The sequence below is a fragment of the Coregonus clupeaformis genome, chromosome 3 (genome assembly GCF_020615455.1).
Source record: "Coregonus clupeaformis isolate EN_2021a chromosome 3, ASM2061545v1, whole genome shotgun sequence".
Taxonomy (NCBI): Eukaryota; Metazoa; Chordata; class Actinopteri; order Salmoniformes; family Salmonidae; genus Coregonus; species Coregonus clupeaformis.
Window position 1 is genome coordinate 14,968,011 of NC_059194.1, and position 23,602 is coordinate 14,991,612.

The window sequence follows — 23,602 nt, forward strand, 5'->3', positions numbered from 1 at the left end:
AGCGCCGGAGCGTGCGCACCGCTCCATGAGCGATGAGTGGGATTTCCGACTGCTGCTCACATACTCTGGTCTCCACTAATGCGGGAACATTGCCTTCACATTTCAATCACGCTGTAACGCTGAATTTCCGTGTTACGGATTGAATAGAGCCCTTACTTACAGTAGTAATACACACTGCCAACCCACTCCCTGGTTTCCAACTTATTTTTCATAGAAGAACTGGCCACCAGACGGTTGTTTTTGAGAGTAAAACGGCTTGGATTCACCTGACTGATTTTACCTCACAGCTACTTCACTCTGTTTATTTTCTAATCATGGCCCTCTCCAAGGCATCATTCTCTTCCATTATTGGAATGTGCAGAATACTTAGAGTTGTCATTAGTGTTTTTTGGGTATGCTGTGCCTGATAAGACCTCAACTTTTCTACGTTAATTAATCAAGCCATTAATTGTGTCCAACCCAGACCCCTATGGTCCAATTAATATTAGAACAAACATAAACAAATACAAACATTACTGTACTCAGCAAAATCTCTATGGGATAGAATTCTGCTTGGAACGTCATAATCCAACTGCCTGTTTGAAGAACTGATAAAGATATTAATTGTTCAATCACTGAACAGACACAGACATTTACTGTATATTAGGAAGCATTGGATTATCTGACAGCTTTTATTGGCAGCAATTCAAATGATTCCTATGACGTTGGAAACCTTTCGTCCTCCCCATTGAACATAACATCATTCATGACCATCTTTTATTATGAACAGGTCACATATACCGCCTTTCGCACTATTGTACTGACCCAAACTGTACTGTACTCTGCTATTGGTTCTGGCATTTTCTTTTCACATTGTGCATTCCAACATGGTTTCAGCAACTATGGTGGATGCGTTACGAGGCCAGCACAGTACAGCTCGGATTGTCTTGGCTAGGCTCAGTAGTGTGAAAGGGTCAAATTGTTGAGACACAAGTCCTTCTTCCTATATGGCACACCGATTCCGACACCCTTCAAACAATGTCCATCTACACAATGAGGAACAGAGGGCAGTGCTTCCACACAAATGCAGAACAATGGTACTGTACACATAAAGAGAATCTGTTTGCTCATAACTTCATTTCAACAAAGGAGAAGAAAGTGTTTTATACTGAACACTTAGCTAATCATTAGCGAGAACAAATTAACTGGCAGATTGACAAAGTGCCCAATCTTCACTGCGGGCATGATAATCATTAGGTCAGAGCTGTCCCAGGTATTCTGTGGTTTCCACATCTCTTGCAGCCGACAGCACTTGGAATGATCTGAGTCAGGGTATTTGTCCAGAATGGCTGAATAAGCCGTAGCTCCATTGTCCATCTCTACCATTCCAGTATTGATCAGAAATAATGTTCCTCCTTCAGTCAGGTCAAAGCCAACGGTATTAAAGCCCTTATATCCTCAAGGGTCTTTTCCAATCAGTTTGTGCAGTTGAGTATGAAACAAAGACAGTTCATTGGAGTCCGTTTCTCATGACAACATTTCAGGTAAGAGTTTCCATTTATATATAGATCTTAAAGGATAACCGTGTAGTTTCCGATGGCGCTTTTTAAATTCACTGGATGTGCTCGGATAGCTGGATGGTAGGTTAGTCCACATAAAAAGTACTTTTATCTTGACTTGAAGCGATTACAATGTACAGATTGGTTTCAATATGTCTCAGTCCCTCTCTGTACACTTAAAGGACTCGCAGGTGCAATTGAACCACTAAGACACAAAAATATAAAAACGACTATGCTGTACATGTTTCGGAGGAAGTGTAGCTTATTGGCCAAAGAGTCCAATTTCTCTTGAATTTGTGAACAAATCATCCCATCTGCTCTATGGGTGGTCCTTGGCAGTGCTTCCTCCTTTAATGTCCATAAAAGAGTAGAAGTAGGAGCACAAAGCCGGTAAAGGCCGTTGGAGGCAGAAGGCCAAGTGAGGAGGCAGAGTTTGGGAGCCCATCCAATGGGAGGGTAGAATCTCCCCACAGTCGGTCGTTTCCGCTGGCCTAAGGGTGAGAAAGAGAGATCAATGTTGACCAAAAAACATTGAAGCCCACATGGTTAGCCTGAAACAGAAAAGAACAAAACTGGAGAGGTATTATTCACTGTCAAGGGCCAAAAAAAAGATATGCTCCACCATTCTGATTCAAATTTAAAAAACATAAGTCAAAGGTGATCAGGTGGGAGTACTGTAAATATGCAACTATAACCTCCCTGAACTTAACTGGCAAAGGTTTCAACTCTTGGCAACTCCTTTTTTTTTAACACTGTACAAACAACTGAACAAATATCTATTTTATCCCATTCTAGCTCTGACCCTGACAAAACAATCAACAAAACAATCACCACACCTGTGTTGGTATAATTGGGTCCGGAACGTTCCGTGTGGTCTCCACGGTAGCAGGCAGAGGGGTGGTGGCATGGCTCTTTCTGCCTGTGGCAGGGCTGAGTGGTCCCAATAGACTGGGCGTGGGTGCCATATCTGTCCCGCTCCCAAAAGCCAGGAGGGCATTCCCTGTTTAACAAGATGACAACAGGTACAGTGTGAGAAGAGAAGAGACAATTTGACTCAAGGCTCCCGAAATGGACCTGACACGTCTTCATCAATTTCCAATCACGCCCACATTCAGTTACTGCACAGTCAGGACCCATTCTGCATTCTGCCTGAGCGGCTCGGCTCAGGCAAGTTTGGATTTGCTCGGTGGAGAAGAAAAGGCGAATACTCAGTATTCTCTTCAGGTTTACCCAACTGCACCTGCCTCTCCACATCCTCTCATTAACTCACAGACGAGTGGCATTGGCCAAACAAGTCTGAGACCTCACTCTTTGTCCTTTTTTGTCATGGAGAGGAGAGGACACTGAGGAGAGGAGAGGCCACTGAGGAGAGGAGAGGCCACAGAGGAGAGGAGAGGCCACCGAGGAGAGGAGTAGAGAGGAGAGGAGAGGAGAGGCCACTGAGGAGAAGAGAGGCCACAGAGGAGAGGAGTAGAGAGGAGAGGAGAGGCCACTGAGGAGAGGAGAGGCCACCGAGGAGAGGAGATGCCACCGAGGAGAGGAGAGGCCACCGAGGAGAGTAGAGACCATCGAGGAGTGGCCACCGAGGAGAGGGGAGGCCACCGAGGAGAGGAGAGGCCACTGAGAAGAGGAGAGGCCACCGAGTAGAAGAGAGGAGAGACGAAGCGAGGAAAGGGAGGAGAGGAGAGGAGAAGGAGAGGAGAGGCCACCGAGGAGAAGAGAGGCCACCGAGGAGAGGAGAGGCCACCGAGGAGAGGAGAGGCCACTGAGTATAGGAGAAGAGAGGAGAGGCGAAGTGAGGAAAGAGAGGAGAGGAGGAGAGGCCACCAAGGAGAGGAGAGGAGAGGAGAGGAGTGGAGAGGAGAGGAGAGGCGAGGAGAGGGAGAGGAGAGGAGAGGAGGAGAGGGAGAGGGAGAGGAGAGGAGAGGGAGAGGAGAGGAGAGGAGAGGAGAGGGAGAGGGAGAGGAGAGGGAGAGGGAGAGGAGAGGAGGGGGAGGAGAGGAGAGGAGAGGAGAGGAGAGGAGAGGAGAGGAGAGGAGAGGAGGAGGCTATCTGATGGCTCTAGATTCACTGGTTGTCACTGTTTACCACAGCCACAAAGTCATAAAGCCCGCCTATTTCTACAATTTATCTTCTTAAAATGGTATTTTAAACTTAAACCATAACCTTATCCCCTTTGCTAACCTTATGCCTATCTCTAACCTTATCCACACTGCTGACCTTATGCCTATCTCTAACCTTATCCACACTGCTAACCTTATGCCTATCTCTAACCTTATCCACACTTCAAACCTTATGCCTATCTCTAACCTTATCCACACTTCAAACCTTATGCCTATCTCTAACCTTATCCACACTTCAAACCTTATGCCTATCTCTAACCTTATCCACACTTCAAACCTTATGCCTATCTCTAACCTTATCCACACTTCAAACCTTATGCCTATCTCTAACCTTATCCAAACATCAAACCTTATGCCTATCTCTAACCTTATCCACACTTCAAACCTTATGCCGATCTCTAACCTTATCCACACTTCAAACCTTATGCCTATCTCTAACCTTATCCACACTTCAAACCTTATGCCTATCTCTAACCTTATCCAAACATCAAACCTTATGCCTATCTCTAACCTTATCCACACTTCAAACCTTATGCCGATCTCTAACCTTATCCACACTTCAAACCTTATGCCTATATCTAACCTTAACCACACTTCAAACCTTATGCCTATCTCTAACCTTAAATGAAGACCAAAAAGCTAATTAAAAAAAGAATGTATTAAGATATAGCCAATTTTGACTTTGTGCCCGCGCTATCTAGTGGAAACCAGATTTACCTTGCGCTCTCCGGGAGGAGGATAGCCCCTGTCTGTTTAAACAGGTCAGATGAAAAACACTGTAGCAAAGTCAATAATAAGGACGATTAATTATTCACTACATAGAAAGGGCATAAGCAAAATTGGAATAGAGATGGAAGACCATTAGGGTGAGAGAGAAAAAATCCCAGGAAACTTTGTGTACTGAGTCACCATGCTGACACATGATGCTCCTGAAATAAAGCTGATAGTGAAGGTCTGGGTCATGTGGTTGAAAGCACTCTTCATCTTCTATAAGGGATCATAAACATATCACACAAGCACCATATTGTATTTCACCCTCCTTTCCCTCTCCATAAACCATTAGAAGGTGGAACTAGCTTGTCTCCCATCACGTGAGGTGATACTACACTTATTACATGCAATAATGCAATTATTACTGTGCTATTATGGGTTAAGTCTGTAGGTTGAGTCTTCTAAGCCAATATTTACATCAACTGTTGAAACAGGAATAAATGCACAAGCCGTTAAGACAGAGGGTAAATGAATAAATAAGTCATTACTTTAGAATCACAGGGCTAACCTATTTCCTTTTCACTCAGGGAAGGCACTGTGAACACCCAGGTGGAATTACCAAGGATACAGCATGAAGGGGATGATTCATGAGAGAGAGATGGAGAAAGAAAGAGAGACAGAGATAGAGAGAAAAAGAGGGGGAGAGAAAGAGAGGAAGTGAAAGAAAGAGAGAGAGCAAGAGACCAAAACTCTGACTGGTAATTCTCCTACAGAGGAGATAACTCTTTAACATCTTCCTTCACTGCTGTTGAGCCTACAGGTAACTAACTGGTGTGGGACACATCTGCTTCATTCTATCACATTTCCCCCCTGTCAAATTCCCTTTCTATAATCTGCTCGTTCTACTCCTCCTACTGAGCCCAATTTGCTGTAGTCAGTTGGCGCAGGTATTCATCAATGCAAATAGGCTAGGTTGAACAAGGAGTAACACCATCCCTTATTTCTATCAACAATTAAAAAAATATGTTGAATAACTGCAAAGGCATTTTTGCGCAGACCAATTATTGTAATAGAAAACCATAGTGTTGTTTTTGAGCTGTTGGATTAATCATTCCTCAGAGAGAAAATAAATCTAAGCAAAAATCTAAATCAAGTATAGTAAAGAGATTTACCAGTACATACTTAGAAAAAAAGGTGCTATCTAGAACCTAAAATGGTTATTCAGCTGTCCCCATAGGAGAACCCTTTGAATAACCCTTTTTTATTCCAGGTAGAACACTTTTGGTTCCAAGTCAAACCCTTTTGGGATGCATGTAGAACCCTTTTGGTTCCAGGTCAAACCCTATTGGGATGCATGTAGAACCCTTTTGGTTCCAGGTCAAACCCTATTGGGATGCATGTAGAACCCTTTTGTAACCCTTTTTTCTAAGAGTGTAGGCTAATATGAGAGACATGACAAAACACTGACAGGCAAAATCCCCAGAACTCATGGAGTAAATCTCTGCTTTATCGCCTAAAACCTGCTACAGATGTCACACATTCACGCTAACAATCACGATGGCTATTCAACTTTATACAACGGGTGGGTCTAATCCTGAATGCTGATTGGTTAAAACCTCATTCCAGCCGGTGTCTATTCCTGAAGTTACCACCAGCTAAATCTATGACGTTAAAATAACTATTTACACTGTTCCATCTGACTGCGCAATCCACTGTCTAATCAACCCATTCAAACTTGATATCCACTCTAAAAAGCATCTAGACATTATCTCACATTTCTTTTAGACTAACATTTTGTTTTCAACAGTGGATATTTGTATAAACCTTGCTGTTTGTCTCCTGCTGTCCCATAGTATTGAACGTGTCGGGAGTCTGGACGAGACAGAAAGGCAGGCAGCGTTTCTCAGCCAGTCGAAATCATGAATCAGCTGGCATAATTTTTATGGATATATACAAAATAAATGTCCATTGAAAAAAGGTCAAACGAAACACAGCTAATGTGCAGTCTTTCCAGCTTCAGTCTGAAGTGATTGTGTTACTGTAGCTGTGTTGTTGGCTAGCTCCTCTGAACAACAGTGTCCTGACGAGTGAGCACATTTTCTATGCCAGGCGAAATCGCGCCTCATTAGGTCATTGTTTTGGATGTATCCAAATAAATGTCACTAGAAAACAGCTTAAACAAATGCAAATGCAGCTATTTTGCTGGCTGTTATTCTGGCTGAACTTTTTGACGTAACTGTAAATTAGCCGTAGTTGGCTAGCTTAGCAAGCAAAGGACAAGAACGTTGCCAGTCAGTATTGCAATGGAACATTTAGAACGAACAACTGGGTCGCGTCCATAGATACAGAACAAAAAGAGTGAACGACTGGGTCGCATCTCTAGGAACCCTAGATTTGTGTCGGGACTATATCTTGTTGAAGGATGAAATAGTACGAATAAATTAATCAAAATAACGTTTTTATTGAAAATATGTCAATCATTATTTGGATATGTTGGTAACCCGTTGTATAAAAGTGATAATGCCCTCGAAACCAGTGTTTGGAGGATATATTGGCACGGTTTGTCGGGCCTCGACTTCGAATCGGGCCTAACAACACTTAAGTGAATTATCACTACCTTCCATGAATTCGCCCCATATCATGTACCATTAGAACATAAGGAACAATACTTTACAGAAATAGGGCTTTTTGAGATACAAGACGATGTTGCTCTTGTTCTTCCCCAGTCTAAACCTTTCTAACATGTTCATTAGGGAACACCGTAGCAAAACGTTTCAAAACATTTCCAAAAGTTCAGATAGTACCTTGGGCTGTTTTCCTCCATTTCATGCATAGTGAACACAACCCTACACTAAGGCTGCATCCCATATTAAACCCTATTCCTTGTATAGTGCACCACTTTTGACCAGAGCCCTATGGAACCTCCATTCTAAGTCACTGGAGACTGCTTTCAGTGATGTCTTGATGGATTAGGAGCCGTTGGGAGGCACTCACTGAGACAGACGTTGTCGGTGAAGTATTCCAGGAAGTCGGAGCACTCTTCTCTCTGGTTCCCACTGGCAGAGCAGGAGCACCATGGGGCCACGCTAGATGTGGAGTTATCCACATAGTTGGGAGTTATCGAGCTGCCTGTAGAAACAATGTGTGCTCAGTTCAGTATCAAATATTTATTCCCTCCAAAGACCCATTGTTACAAGACTGTTTTTACAATGTTATACAAACTCAAACATTTATGAACAGTATTTGCAATTCACAGTTCACTCGCACAATGTAAGGGGGAATATTGTTCAAGAAATGAGCAGAAATGCAGACACAATATCAAGTGTGTTGAGGGTAATTCTTGCCAGTTATCTGTTGCTTGTCAAAGACGCTTCAATTTGTGCTTCCTTTGAAAACGTTTGGAAGTGTTTGTGTGCCATTTCTCTCCCAAGTTCTGAAATGGAGTGGAAAGTTTTCAAGTGCTTAATAAATACAGGCCAGGAATGAAAATGGCAAGTGTTTGTTTGTGCTGAAGGGCACCATAGGAAGCTCTTGAAATGCATTAGGTCGCTTTGTGCTCTTTTCAAGAGCATGAAAAATAAATGGCCGTTCTTTGAGCGAGTGCATAAAACAAAGTTAATAGCCTAATCACCGATCAAGCAACATTATGGACTTTACTTTGAAATCCTGTTGCTGCAGGATTGTTTTGCTACGACAATACGGGTCAAATTAAGATCCTACATCTGTACTGCTTTAAACCTCCACAAATAGGATCTACTCAAATCCTACTCATACTCATTCACTATAGGCCTACAGTATTAAAGAAGCTACATGTAGCATTTCCACCTGCAAATAGCAAATAGTTTCCGTGAAGGTACATGCATCAGCATCTTCCTGTTTCATGATTGGTTCTCGTTCGTAAGGTTGCAAAAATAAACAACATAACATTACCTCACGCCCATGCAGCAGATGTTTTTTGGGTTATGATAAGGTCAGAAAGCAGTGCATAAGCTATTTCTGGTATTTCTAAGATATACTTTGAAAACCACAAGGGAATCTGAAGTATTGCTGAATTGTTACATGTAGCTCCTTTAAATAGTAACTTTAATTTCCCCTCCAAAGTAAATATTTCCTTTCACTCTTTCTCCTGTTCTTTATTCATTAGTTTACCTTCCCTCACTCCTAATTTCCCATGTATCTAACTGCTTTCTCCATTTCAGTACACTGTAGGCTAGTTACATTTTCTCCACTCACATTCTGTATGTTAAATACTTCATTTTCTCTTTCTCCTGTTCTTTATTCATCGATTTACCCTATCCTCCACGTTCGGCTTTCTCCCATCCTTTCTCCCATCCTTTCTCCCATCCTTTCTCCCATCCTTTCTCCCATCCGTTTCACATTCGCTCTCTTCATCTCTGTACCCACCTATCAGGCCTGTGTAGGCAAGTAGACAGGCTCCATAGTTCCCCTGCTTGCAGCCGTTGGCAGACGACTCGGCTGGTTGGCAGTCGTATTGGAACTGAGCCAGACGGGACCTACACAGAGCCAACACAACTAGCACTGTTTAGTAGCGAACAAGGGCCGGACACCAATTACAACGACGGCATACCGTAAAGATAGCATGTTTTATTTAATTGTTTTCACTGGAGGAAGACAGGGCTTCGCTATCTCCATGAGCTATAGATTTGGTACAACACTAGTATGTTTAAGGCTATGTGGCGGACTGCAGTGACGGGCATTGGTTTATTTTATTTGTTTCATTCCACAAGCCAGAATCATTAGTTCAGCCCCAGAGCAGTAAAAGGGGTGGTGAAAATAATGGTCATGACCAGCGATTGCAATGAGTGATAACTCTGATCCATCTTACGTTTTATCTGTGTTAAATATTTTATGTGTTATTATAGCAGACTCTCCAGGGGGTTTGGGCGTAGAATATTGAGCCATTTTGTTGATTGAGTGCTTTGCTTGTTCTGTTTTGTGTGTTGATAGCAGGGTGGTTCCCAAATAATGGGTCACAGCCCCAATGGTGGGTCACAGCTGGTACTGTCTGGGTCAGGACTAAAGACTGTCTTGGTTTGGTTGAGTTGGTGGGTCACAAGATAATACAAACAACTCTACAGTTTTTCTATAAAAGTGAAAACAAGTTTGGGAGCCAATGTTAAACATCTTACACTCAGAGTACCAGACTGAGAGAGATGAGCTGGCAGAGATCTACCCCTCTGGGAGCAAGCTGAGGCACAACATGACCAAGAACAGAAATGAGTGGTAGCAACTCATTGTGCCCTATGTCCCAAAGGGGAAAGTCAGTAAATACTGTAGGTAGGCCTACAGTATATTGCACATTAACAGTATGTTGTGTTATTAGAGTCTCTCACTCACCTGCACACATAGTCGGCCTTGCAAATACGCAGCTGTGTCAGGCAGCTGGGTTTGTCCGAGCCCTCGAAGGAGCAGCCGGGAACTATGGTCTGCCTGCGTCGCTCTGCGCACGCCATGTCCGTGCAGGGGCAGAAGAGTAGCTCGTGTGTGTAGTCTGGAGGGACCCGATCAAAGAACCGGCGTAAGGCCTTGTTGCACTTGACCTTGTTGCAGAGGCCAGACTTGGCTGAGGGCTTGATGCAGGCAGATACGTACTCTGTGCGGAGCTTTTGGCACAGGTCGTCGACATTACATGCCTTGGCTGCATCCAGGCAGCGGTTCACCGTCGCCATGCCGGCCTCAGAGTCTGTTGGCGCAAGGGAAGGAGGAACCAGGGATCAGAGAACCATACAATAACAAGAGAAAGACAGAGCAATACTTTTTGGGTAAATGGTATATCACCTATCAGTGATACAGTGCCTTCAGAAAGTATTCACACCCTTGACTTTTTCCACATATTGTTGTGGTTCAGCCTGAACTTAAAATTGATTAAATTGAGAGAGAAGAAAAATGTCACTGGCCTACACACAATACCCTATAAAGTGGAATTACGTTATTTTTTGTTTTTTTGTACAAATTAATTATAAATGAAAAGCTGAAATGTCTTGAGTCAATAAGTATTCAGCACCTTTGTTATGGCATTACTAAATAAGTTCAGGAGTGAAAATGTGCTTAGCAAGTCACATAATAAGTTGCATGGACTCACTCTGTGTGAAATAATAGTGTTTAACAACATTTTTGAATGACTACCTCATCTCTGTACCCCACACATACAATTATTTGTAAGATCCCTCAGTCGAGCAGTGAATTTCAAACACAGATTCAACCACAAAGACCAGGGAGGTTTTCCAATGCCTCACAAAGAATTACACCTTTTGGTAGATGGGTAAAAAAAAAAAAAAAGATATTGAATGTCCATTTGAGCATGGTGAAGTTATTAATTACACTTTGGATGGTGTATCAATACACCCAGTCACTACAAAGATACAGGTGTCCTTCCTAACTCAGTTGCCAGAGAGGAAGGAAACCGCTCAGGGATTTCACCATGAGCCCAATGATGACTTAAAAAAAATATTAACCTTTATTTAACTAGGCAAGTCAGTTAAGAACAAATTCTTATTTACAATGACAGCCTACACCGGCCAAACCCAGACGACACTGGGCCAATTGTGCACTGCCCTATGGGACTCCCAATCACGGACGGTTGTGATACAGCCTGGAATCGAACCGGGGGTCTGTAGTGACACCTCAAGCACTGAGATGCAGTGCCTTAGACCGCTGCGCCACTCGGGAGCCCTTTAAAACAGTTACAGAGTTGAATGGCTGTGATAGGAGAAAACTGATGATGGATCAACAACATTGTAGTTACTCCACAATATTAACCAAATTGTCAGAGTGAAAATAATAAAAAAATATTCAAAAACATGCATCCTGTTTGCAACAAGGCACTAAAGTAATACTGCAAAAAATGTGGCAAAGCAATTAACCTTTTTGTCCTGAAAACAAAGTGTTATGTTTGGGGCAAATCCAATACAAGAGAGTTTTTTTTTAAGCATAGTTTTGGCTGCATCATGTTATGGCTATTCTTGTAATCGTTAAGGACTGGGGAGTTTTTCAGGATAAGAAATAAACGGAATGGAGCTAAGCACAGGCAAAATCCTAGAGTAAAACCTGGATCAGTCTGCTTTCCACAAGACTCTTGGAGATGAGTTCACCTTTCAGCAGGACAATAACCTAAAACACAACACCAAATCTACACTGGAGCTGCTTACCAAGAAGACCGTGGATGTTCCTGAGTGGCCGAGTTACAGTTTTGATTTAAATCTACGGCAAGTCCTGAAAATGGTTGTCTAGCAATGATCAACAACCAATTTGACAGAGCTTGAAGAATTTTGAAAAGAATACTGGGCAAATGTTGCACAATCCAGATGTGGAAAGTTCTTAGAGACTTACCCATAAAGCCTCACAGCTGTAATTGCTGCCAAAGGTGCTTCTACAAAGTATTTTCCTCAGGGGTGTGAATACTTATATAAATTAAATACAGTGGGGGAAAAAAGTATTTAGTCAGCCACCAATTGTGCAAGTTCTCCCACTTAAAAAGATGAGAGAGGCCTGTAATTTTCATCATAGGTACACGTCAACTATGACAGACAAAATGAGATTTTTTTTCCAGAAAATCACATTGTAGGATTTTTAATGAATTTATTTGCAAATTATGGTGGAAAATAAGTATTTGGTCAATAACAAAAGTGTCTCAATACTTTGTTATATACCCCTTGTTGGCAATGACACAGGTCAAACGTTTTCTGTAAGTCTTCACAAGGTTTTCACACACTGTTGCTGGTATTTTGGCCCATTCCTCCATGCAGATCTCCTCTAGAGCAGTGATGTTTTGGGGCTGTCGCTGGGCAACACAGACTTTCAACCAAATATTTTCTATGGGGTTGAGATCTGGAGACTGGCTAGGCCTCTCCAGGACCTTGAAATGCTTCTTACGAAGCCACTCCTTCGTTGCCCGGGCGGTGTGTTTGGGATCATTGTCATGCTGAAAGACCCAGCCACGTTTCATCTTCAATGCCCTTGCTGATGGAAGGAGGTTTTCACTCAAAATCTCACGATACATGGCCCCATTCATTCTTTCCTTTACACGGATCAGTCATCCTGGTCCCTTTGCAGAAAAACAGCCCCAAAGCATGATGTTTCCACCCCCATGCTTCACAGTAGCTATGGCGTTCTTTGGATGCAACTCAGCATTCTTTGTCCTCCAAACACGACGAGTTGAGTTTTTACCAAAAAGTTATATTTTGGTTTCATCTGACCATATGACATTCTCCCAATCCTCTTCTGGATCATCCAAATGTACTCTAGCAAACTTCAGACGGGCCTGGACATGTACTGGCTTAAGCAGGGGGACACGTCTCGCACTGCAGGATTTGAGTCCCTGGCGGCGTAGTGTGTTACTGATGGTAGGCTTTGTTACTTTGGTCCCAGCTCTCTGCAGGTCATTTACTAGGTCCCCCCGTGTGGTTCTGGGATTTTTGCTCACCGTTCTTGTGATCATTTTGACCCCACAGGGTGAGATCTTGCGTGGAGCCCCAGATCGAGGGAGATTATCAGTGGTCTTGTATGTCTTCCATTTCCTAATAATTGCTCCCACAGTTGATTTCTTCAAACCAAACTGCTTACCTATTGCAGATTCAGTCTTTCCAGCCTGGTGCAGGTCTACAATTTTGTTTCTGGTGTCCTTTGACAGCTCTTTGGTCTTGGCCATAGTGGAGTTTGGAGTGTGACAGTTTGAGGTTGTGGACAGGTGTCTTTTATACTGATAAGTTCAAACAGGTGCCATTAATACAGGTAACGAGTGGAGGACAGAGGAGCCTCTTAAAGAAGAAGTTACAGGTCTGTGAGAGACAGAAATCTTGCTTGTTTGTAGGTGACCAAATACTTATTTTCCACCATAGTTTGCAAATAAATTCATTAACAATCCTACAATGTGATTTTCTGGATTTTTTTTTCTCAATTTGTCTGTCATAGTTGACATGTACCTATGATGAAAATTACAGGCCTCTCTCATCTTTTTAAGTGGGAGAACTTGCACAATTGGTGGCTGACTAAATACTTTTTTCCCCCACTGTATTTCGGTATTTCATTTTCATTTTCATTAAAATTTGCCACAATTTCTAAAAACATGTTTTAATTTTGTCATTATGTAATCTAATTTGAATTCAGGCTGTAACACAACAAAATGTGGAATAAGTGAAGGGGTATGAATAATTTCAAATCTAGTTCCTCTATTGTTCTAAGGTTCATTGTTCCTCTGTACTTCTCTTCCTGAAAACGAAATGTTAAATCAGATGTAAATGAGGGGCTTGGAAACAAACATATCATTTGTAATATTGATAATTGTGTTCAGACTCATGGAAAACACTTTCATTTTTAACTATGCCTCCAGGACACAATGTGGACTCTTCTATGCCTAAGGCTGCCTACCAGGGGGACCTAAACGATACAAGACGGGTTCTTTTCAACATGAAACCTCTGGTTCATGGTCAAAACGAACCGAGGTCAACGTACTTACCAGCCGTGATGGAGGCCAGACGAACGTAGTCGTAGTCTCTCTCCATTGCTTCATAAGGGTAACTCTCTACCAGGTTGAGTCCTGAGAGGATTTGGAATGACACGGTAATGACACACTATCCCTTTGGAGCGATTGAACATGATTCACACTAGGATTGGACGGTATACTGTATATAGTGTAAACAGGGATATTTAGAAAAAGCCATGGGGTGGTTTTTCAATACTGTCAGTACCGTTTAAACTATTTCTTTGAAGTTTTTTTTATACATTTGAATATCGGTAACTACTTTTTAAGTAAAAACCTGAAGTCAACTTGAGCAATACGTTAGGAGATAAAGAACATTGTGTTCTTCATTTCACCTGTCATTATTATGAAGTATACGGTAGTCCCCAGTCACGTGGGGTTGAGACTAGAGACCGGAGCCTTGTGAGTCACTCACTGTTGTGCAGCATGCGCTAGGTGATATAATTACAGTATGGAATTCACTACTAAATGTTTGCCAGCCAGATATCATATAACTATTAAGTTAACTGTCTAAAATGTGCTAAATGCTCTGAAGTTGTGCATTTGGTTTGCTAATTTAGTAGCTAGTTAGCTATCTAGCTAAGTGGTTAGCTTCTTCCAAAATTAAACATCTGCTTGGTAACAGCATAGAATCCCCTCCTGGATCAAGAGCCTTGCTGGCTAATATTTTTTTTTGTGTGTGCAGCAAACTGTGACTAGCATTTTTGAGTTACTTGTATACTTATATAGTTTAGGTTAGAAACTGTACAAAATATTTGCAATGCGTTAGCATTCTCTATGGGATTTTACATGTACTTGTTAGCATTGCTAACCTTCGGATTACAGAGCATCAGTGGGGTTTGAAAACAGCGGCCCTTGTGTTCAGGGCCGGTATTACCGAATATCCCGGTATGGCACAAGGTCGGTATGAAGGTATGACAATCTGGATACTGGCCAAGCCTAATTCACACATTTTTCATTTCCTATAGTCGTTTACTATCTCTCATGCAGGTTAATACAGAAAATAATTCAAGGACCTTCAGTCATTTGTTCCACAGTGACACCAGGTGTGGTGACTGATGACTGACTGTTTGCCAGGCATCATGACTAAGCTGCATCAGCCACATTGTGTTGTTGGTAGAGAGTTAAATCTGTAACCTGTGTTACGTAAATGGACTTGGCCGTTGTCCCATCCGATACAAATGACTGAGCAACTGGCTAAGTTGCTCACCGTGTATGACAGACTGATGGAGACTCCAGTAGATGCTGAGGCAGTTCTTCTCCTTCTTCATGCCCCGCTTGCACTGGCAGCCGTGTAGGGGGCTGGAGAGCAAGGCCGACACGGCGTTGGCGCACTGGCTCCGAGCCCCAGGGCCCAGCTTCATGCTGCCATCGCCCGCCACGCACTGACGCAGGGTCCGCAGACGTGGGCTGCAGGTCTCGTCGCTGGAGCACGAGTCCCCCGCCACCAGACAGTCTCTGCCTGCTGACAGAACTACCTGCAGGGCTACAGGACAGAGGAGGGGAGAGGGAGGGTGAAGGGGAGGAGAGTCAAGGACAATTACGATGTGCTTTATAGATATGGTAAGAATAGGTCTTGACCTGAAACTGCTGTAGAGGAACACAAAGACTCATCTAATGTTCAGTGCCAGTTCATAATGATACACGTACTGTAACATATTATTTCAGGTCACTGTTAATTTGGGAAAACCTAATTTATCATTATGCAGATAACCCAACCCATGACCTAAACCATAGGTGATTACCTTGTATAATCCAATTAAATGAAAAGTATGAGGCTTGTGAAAACATCTGGTGAAATGTAGAAAATATGTGGCTACAACTACAGGCTACAATATCTGTTTGTCTATTACCACTGGAACCCTTTATCTGTTTGTCTATTACCACTGGAACCCTTTATCTGTTGGTCTATTACCACTGGAACCCTTTATCTGTTTGTCTATTACCACCAGAACTCTTTATCTGTTGCTCTACCGTATTACGACCGGAACCCTTTCTCTGTTGGTCTATTACCACTGGAATCCTTTATCTGTTTGTCTATTACCACCGGAACCCTTTAACTGTCCGGAAAGAGCTTTGAGGCTGAATCAATAAAGTCCATTACGAGGTATTCTTCATTGACGAGCTCTATTCTCCCATTGAATTTCTCTGGCAATGTAGGCCACCTTGATTTAAATATGTCTCTGTTAGAGCTAGTGACTGAGTGGCACTCTAATGCCATCATTATAAGCTACAATGAAATATTCAATTTGGTTCATGTTCAATGTAAAATCCTCATTGGGAAGACATTCCCGTCCCTGACACTCCGATTGAAATGGGTTCAAAACGTCAGGACATTTGTGGATTTTGGGGATGACACACGTTTTGTGCGGAGCATTCAGAGGACATAATGACTGTAGCAGCACTGTGTATGTTATTAAAAACAAAAAACTATGGTTTGAATCCTAAGCAACCTGCATACACATTGTTTGAAGTACAATAGACCAAAATAACTACTGTAGTAGGTCAAAGCTGTGTGCTGGAAAACCTTGGTAGAGCATGGGTGGAGTAGGCATTGTGGTGCTCTTCCTTTATTTTTCGGCTTCAGACCAATGCCTACTTCTCACTTAAAACTTAGTTTTTAGTTTTTCATTTCCATAGTTTTTACACTGGAAGGTGATTATGCAACATTATTATACAACATTATAATACAGCATAACACAGCAATACAAGTACACAATAATGACAACTGGCAACAGAAATAATGTAGTTATTAGTATTTATTTAATATTAACAGCTGATTTTCCAGAGGGAAGAGAAAAAACAGAAACCCAATCAAGCAAGCTCCTGGAAAATACACAAATAATCAACATGTAGCCTACCCATGAACTATTTACATACATTATTGACTGTCACATTAGGTGGCTCGGCGAGCAAGGCATGAAGTGGCACAAACTGCTTTGTGTTCTGGGCCAGCAGAGGGCCTGTGCTACTTCTCCCCCTGACATCCTAGTCATCCACCTCGGTAGAAACGACTTGGGATACACCAAGGGGTCGGCACAGGTGCGTTGATTTAGAGGTGGTCATCTGAATGTTTCCCGGGACAACAGTGGTCTTCTCTGATATCGAGTAGAGGCGCTGGATGTTCCAGTGGGACCATAAGATAAAAAAGTGCATAGTGAGGGCCCGGCGCTTCGTCAATCAGCCGGTGTACGCATTTCAGGGAATTCTCCACCCTGACGTTAAGAAGTGTGTCCCTGGGATGTACTTTTTTCTCGTAGTTCTGTTAACGACGGCGAGGGCAGGTGTTCGGCAGGCGTTAGCGAAGGACACTAGGTGCTAGTTAGCTAGTTAGCTATCTAGGACTCCGGTACAGGGCAGGCGGGATAGGCTGCTAGCTAACTAACGATAGCTAAGACACCGGTAGACATTGTCCTTCACCCCCTCCTGTTGGGCACTGCTTTCCCGCAGTTCTGTATTTCTTTCTCTTGCTTGGTAAAAAAAATAGACTAAAACAGTTGATGTGTTGAAAACAGTCACATAGCTAACCAAGTTAGCAAGCATGGCATTTTATTTTGACTGTGCAAAGGTCACGCAAGCAAGCAATGATGTTGGTGTTGTTTAACCTGGGTGCACCAACAGCCCCCTGACTACCTTTCACTTGGATGGCGACTTCAGGTTTTTGGGAATACATTGAGTAGTAACTTCACACTGTGTTAATCAGCGCAAATGTGGATTATAAAGACAAGAAGAAAATTGCATTGACAGGAGGGAGCATACTGAATCAATGCATAGGTTAAGGGCAGTAACGTTAGCTAGCTACATTGCTAAGCAAGCCAGGTTGATTAGCGTATGGAGAAACGGTAGCTAACGTTAATGCTAGATGAGCAATGCCCATTGCATGTATTATACATTAGCAGCGTGGTAGTTTCCCAAAGTTTGGTGTTGACTATGAACTTTACTTAGCTAGCTTGCTAGCAAGCTAGCTGTGCTTTGTGGAAGAATGTGGGAGATGTTGTAAATATTGAGTTGTGCCGGTGCACCGCGATCTGGCCATACAGCTAATGTTACAGCCTTGTTGGCTTGTAGCTAGCTAACGCTACTGGCTAACGTTAGTTGGCTAGCTAACTGGCAATAGCAGCCGAGGACGTTCGCCATCTTATCTGTGCTTATTTGTTTTTGCTCTGATTACACGCAAGTGTCAAGACCAACAGTTGACACAGATGACTTCAGCCATGGGAAAAGCTTCAATAGCAAAATATAGCTAGCTTCCTATGCTTGTAGATTGGCTCTCATCCGACTGGTGTTAGCTAGCTACTAGCTCTGTTGCTGCAAAACCCAAGTGCTTTTGTCCGCTGAAAAGATGTTAGCATTGTCAGAAATGCTACAAAAAGGTAGCACATATTTGGTTCTTAACGAACAGAAATGAGCACGTAAGAGTGATAAATTATACATTTAATCAAAACTGTTGCCCTTACAAACGTATTCAGTCCGAAAGGTGGCAAGTCTAATGGTCACTTTATGGACGCTGCAGTCTCGTTCTTATCTGAAGCCTAGATATTGAGCTAGGTCGGGCCAAGAAATGGTACTTTTTTTCCTAATGCTAACGTCCCTGTTAAAAATCCGGTATGTGTCTCTCTGTAATGGCCAGTTGGCTCATGACGAGAGGCAGGGAGTATGTTGTGTACCTCCAATCAAGTTGATTTGCAAATTTTTATCAACACTGGTGTCATATTGGCTTAGATATAGTAGGGAGATATTAATTTAATATTGAGCTTCAACCAATGCATATACTATTGTGGAGCCAACGCCCCATAACAATCTTGGCTGTGGGGAGCCTGTCCCAAGTCCTTTTACAGCTCTCTATCTGTCTCAATACAGTCGACATGACAGCTGGCAAAATGAGGCTTCTATCTTCTTCGAGTGTTCTTCTGAATCTGCTATTTCTGTACACTCTTAGAAAAAAGGGTTCCAAAACGGTTATTCGGCTGTCCCCATAGGAGAACCCGTTTTGGTTCCAGGTAGAACCCTTTTGGGATCCATGTAGAGCCCTCTGTGGAAATGGTTCTACATAGAACACAAAAGGATTCTACCTGGAACCAAAAGGGTTCTACCTGGAACCAAAAAGGGTTATTCAAAGGGTTCTCCTATGGGGACAGCCAAAATACCCTTTTAGCTTCTAGATAGCACATTTTTTCTAAGAGTGTAGAGGATTAAGGAGGGATAACCGTATTTGATACAACCCTGGCCGGTGGTGCGCTAATCAAATGAAACATGATGAGAGCATTATTTATACCCAACTTCCTCATTCCCTCTCTATTCCACACTGCTTTGAAGCATGTTAATGAGGGATTTTCAAATACAATCATTAAACTACTCTTCATACTTTGTCTTTTCATTTGTATTTCTCTGTCTAATATAAGACTAGCCTTTGTGGGGGTTTTCAGAGGTTTTTTCAGGGAGCCTTGTGCTGATAGATGAGATGGGTTGATGAAGATGGGCTCTCGTTGCTGAGGCTTTTACAAACAGTAGTGAAGTGCAGGGGTCTTCATGCTGAGTATGCCAAGATAAGATAATGATCAAATGATGGCGCTGGATGTTGGAAGTAAGTGGGGAAACAACGGTGAGTGGTTAGAGCAGCGTTTCCCAAACTCGGTCCTCGGGACCCCAAGGGACGCACCTTTAGTTTTTTGCCCTAACACTACACAGCTGATTAAAATTATCAAAGCTTGATGATCAGTTGATTATTTGAATCAGCTGTGTAGTGCTAGGGCAAAAAACTAAATATGCACCCCATTGGGGTCCCAAGAACAGAGTTTGGGAAACCCTGGGCTAGAGTATGCTAAGATCCCAATTAAGCCTTGAACCACATGGACAGCACACTATTTCACATCATCTATGTAATTATCGCAGTACATGAACAGCTTCAGTCATCTACAATATTTGTGGATACATGTGAATAGTGTAACGATGACTTAAATAGATGCACTTGCAAGAACTTTGTAAAATTCATTAACATGTTGATTCCCACTTGTTTTAGAAGGTGCTTAATTACTGATGATAAGACATTTTGAGGGGCGATATCTTCTTTTAGAGTTCAAGTATAGGTATAGCTTTAGTGGTACCCAGGGCCTAATGTTTATTTGGCTATGAAGCCACCCAATTCAAAAGAGCGCTCAAAAGAGCAACCGTTGTTCACATTAAACGTTTCTTCACTTTCAATGTGTACTGAAGTGTTGCGGATTTCCTGACTATATTCATATGAAGCAACAAGATATGCCAAAGTGTAACAGAGGTGGTACTGTGAACCATGGTTATGTGAAGAGTAGCCTTCAGCCTTGCCTGAGACCTGAAGACTTGTGATAGTTCCCTGAGCTCATGACTACACTCTTAGAAAAAGCGTTCGCATAGGAGAACCCTTTTTGGTACCAGGTAAAATCCCTTTTGGTTCCAGGTAGAACCCTTTTGGGTTCCATGTAGAACCCTCTGTGTAAAGGGTTCTACATGGAACTCAAAAGGGATCTAACTTGAACCAAAAAGGGTTCTTCAAAGGGTTCTTCTATGAGTGTAGGCTTTAGTTCCCTGAGCTCATGCCTTTTGTTCCCTGAGCTCATGCCTTAATTCTGATATAGAAATTAAAATATATACAGGTTAAAAGTAATGACTAAATGTTCCACCCTTAAATATAGTTGTGAAATGTTCTTGTTTTAAGTATGATTAGTACTTTCTTAGTAGTGACTAATTATTACACTCTGAAACTGTGTGAGATGTGTTAGAATCTACTACCTGGTAATGTGTGAGTGTAGGACCAGTAAAGATTATGACATTGTGCCACTATTTAGCAATGTGAGTAAGAGTTAGGCCAGACAACAAAGGACAAGGAGAACTGTCTACAGGCAACTGAGAAACCAAGATAAAGAGGCCTCCCAATTTAGGGAGGAGAGACACTATGATAAGAAAATGTGTGTGTATGTGTGTGTATGTATGTGTGTATATGTGTGTATGTATGTGTGTGTGTGTGTATGTGTGTGAACTGATGGTCAGGAGAGCAGTTTTAAAGTGGAAAACTACAGCCCGCCTACAGAGTGGTGGGATTTTTGTATGACGTGTGCGTATAAAAATATTGTACGACCATTTTGTGGCAGAATTCTCAATGAATAAAGATCTATGACTATTGCAACTGGGAGCTCTGTCCGTTTCTTGATCCAAAAGCCTTACAACCTTTTGGGAGACGCACAGAGACACTAAAATATTTTGTTAAATAATTCTCATAACAACTTCCCTGAGCTCATGCCTTTCATTCCCTGAGCTCAAGCCTTTAGTTCCCTGGTGACCCTGGTGGTTCACTATGAAGTGGAGGTCAACGGGGGGTGAAGGGTGACCCAGATGGTTCTCTGTGAAGTGGAGGTCAAATATGGGTGAAGGGTAACCCAGTTGGTACTGTGATGGATAACCTTGCCTGACACCTGAAGAATTGGGTTAGCTCCCCGAGCTAATGTCTAGACATTTGTTTAGCGGACTTACAAAGTCTTGTGGCATACAGGATACCAAGTCGAACCCAGTCAATCACGAAAGCTCCACAGAGGTTCTATGGATACCAAATACATAGAGCAAAATGTAGTTTTAGACGATGAGTTTGGTACATAGTTAAATACATTATTGATCCAAATGACAAATATTTGTTTTGTCTCTACAATAACATTTTACCTCATGCCCTCAAGGCATGTGAGACAGGTTGTGTGGAACTACAGGAACTTCCTGAGACGACAGGAGATATCACAACAATAACTCCAGTGGACACAACCACCCACACTACATGACCAAAGGTATGTGGACACCAGCTCGTCGAACATCTCATATACCAGACTCCACTCTTCTGGGAAGGCTTTCCACTAGATGGTGGAACATTGCTGCGGGGACTTGCTTCCATTCAGCCACAAGAGCATTAGTGAGGTCGGGCACTAATGTTTGGCCATGGAAACCCATTTCATGAAGCTCCCGACGAACAGTTCTTGTGCTGGCGTTGCTTCCAGAGGCAGTTTGGAACTCGGTAGTGAGTGTTGCAACCGAGGACAGAAAATGTTTACGTGCTATGCGCTTCAGCACTCACCGGTCCTGTTCTGTGAGCTTATGTGGCCTACCACTTCGCGGCTGAGCCGTTGTTGCTCCTAGACATTTCCACTTCACAATAACAGCACTTACAGTTGATCGAGGCAACTCTAGTAGGGCAGAAATGTGACGAACTGACTTGGCTGTGTGCTCGATTTTATACACCCGTCAGCAACGGATGTGGCTGAAATAGCCGAATCCACAAATTTAAAGGGGTATCCACATACTTTTGTATATATAGTGTACAATCATCATGCCAACAACAATGCTCCACTTGAACATGCTGCTGGACTTCCTCCCATTCTACACTGTGGGTAATTGTGGAGCAAAATTGCACCGTGAGAGTTCTATCGATTTTTGAAAGACACACTGTTCGATGAAGGACACCTAAAACGGTCAGGTTTAAGTGTAACAACACCGTTCCCCTATAAGAGTATTGACCCTGAGTCATAGCATGGGTACTCCCAGCACTTGTCCTCTATTCAACCCAAGTCAGCTAAGTTCATTGGACAGAGTGATGTTAGCCTTTGTTGCAAAGAAAAAACGTGAAATCTCAAAAGCGAGCCAGCCCCTTGGAAGGACAGATGGTCAGTTGCAAATTTGAGGCAGAACTCCCAGCCCTTCTCTATAGTTTGTGTCAATTTGTGCTTCCTGGGCAGAAGCTGGAATAGACACCATACATCAGGAATGCAAATGAGGCACTTTATTTTACATTTCCAATAATCCCGTCTCAATGTACCAGTGGGTTTAGCCAATTAACCATGTCAGTAATCAATGCCTTCGGAGCCTTGGTTAAGTCCTCAGTTTGCCTGCCACATAAATCATGGGGAGATTAGCCGATCAGTTACCCAGACGCATTTAATGGCCCACTTCAGAAGAGATAAAATGGAAAATGAAGCTTAATGAACTCTGGTGGAATGTTGGCCTATCCCTCTTTCCAATATACCTGCAAGGCAGCAAGGCTCTGAGGAAGAGGTAATGTATTAGTGTACTTAATGCCTATCAGAAAGAGTTTTAACACTGAATATACAATTACCGAATTTGACATAAAGTACCAGTGAGATAAATCTTTCATCACCATCCAAATGCATATAAATCAAATCAAATCACATTTTATTTGTCACATGAGCCGAATACAACAGGTGTAGACCTTACCGTGAAATGCTTACTTACAAGCCCTTAACCAACAATGCAGTTTTAAGAAAATACAGTTAAGAAAATATTTACCAAATAAATTGAAGTAAAAATAAATAAATAAAATAACAATAACAATAATGAGGCTATATACAGGGGGTACCGGTACCGAGTCAATGTGCAGGGGTACAGATTAGTTGAGGTAATTTGTACATGTACGTAGGGGTCAAGTGTCAATGTAAATAGTCCGGGTGGCCATTTGATTAATTGTTCAGCAGTCTTATGGCTTGGGGGTAGAAGCTGTTAAGGAGCCTTTTGGAACTAGACTTGGCGCTCCGGTACCACTTGCCGTGCGGTAGCAAAGAGAACAGTCTATGACTTGGGTGACTGGAGTCTTTGACAATTTTTGGGGCCTTCCTCTGACACCACCTAGTATATAGGTCCTGGATGTCAGGAAGCTTGGCCCCAGTGATGTACTGGGCCGTATGCACTACCCTCTGTAGCGCCTT

The 23,602-nt window shown here is 42.6% G+C and overlaps 1 protein-coding gene across 1 annotated transcript in view; it reads right to left on the minus strand.

Moving 5' to 3' along the window:
- Nucleotides 1-657: 657 nt before the first annotated feature.
- The window catches only part of gfra4b (GDNF family receptor alpha 4b), a 47,409-nt gene continuing 24,464 nt past the window's right edge, over nt 658-23,602 (minus strand). Inside the window, exons 2-8 of the mRNA XM_041849998.1 lie at nt 15,082-15,357; nt 13,848-13,928; nt 9,731-10,076; nt 8,777-8,886; nt 7,367-7,501; nt 2,375-2,538; nt 658-2,029 (exon numbers count right to left, since the gene is read on the minus strand). Coding sequence (XP_041705932.1) covers nt 1,889-2,029; nt 2,375-2,538; nt 7,367-7,501; nt 8,777-8,886; nt 9,731-10,076; nt 13,848-13,928; nt 15,082-15,357 — 1,253 coding nt within the window. The 3' untranslated portion in view covers nt 658-1,888. The remainder of the gene's footprint in view (nt 2,030-2,374; nt 2,539-7,366; nt 7,502-8,776; nt 8,887-9,730; nt 10,077-13,847; nt 13,929-15,081; nt 15,358-23,602) is intronic.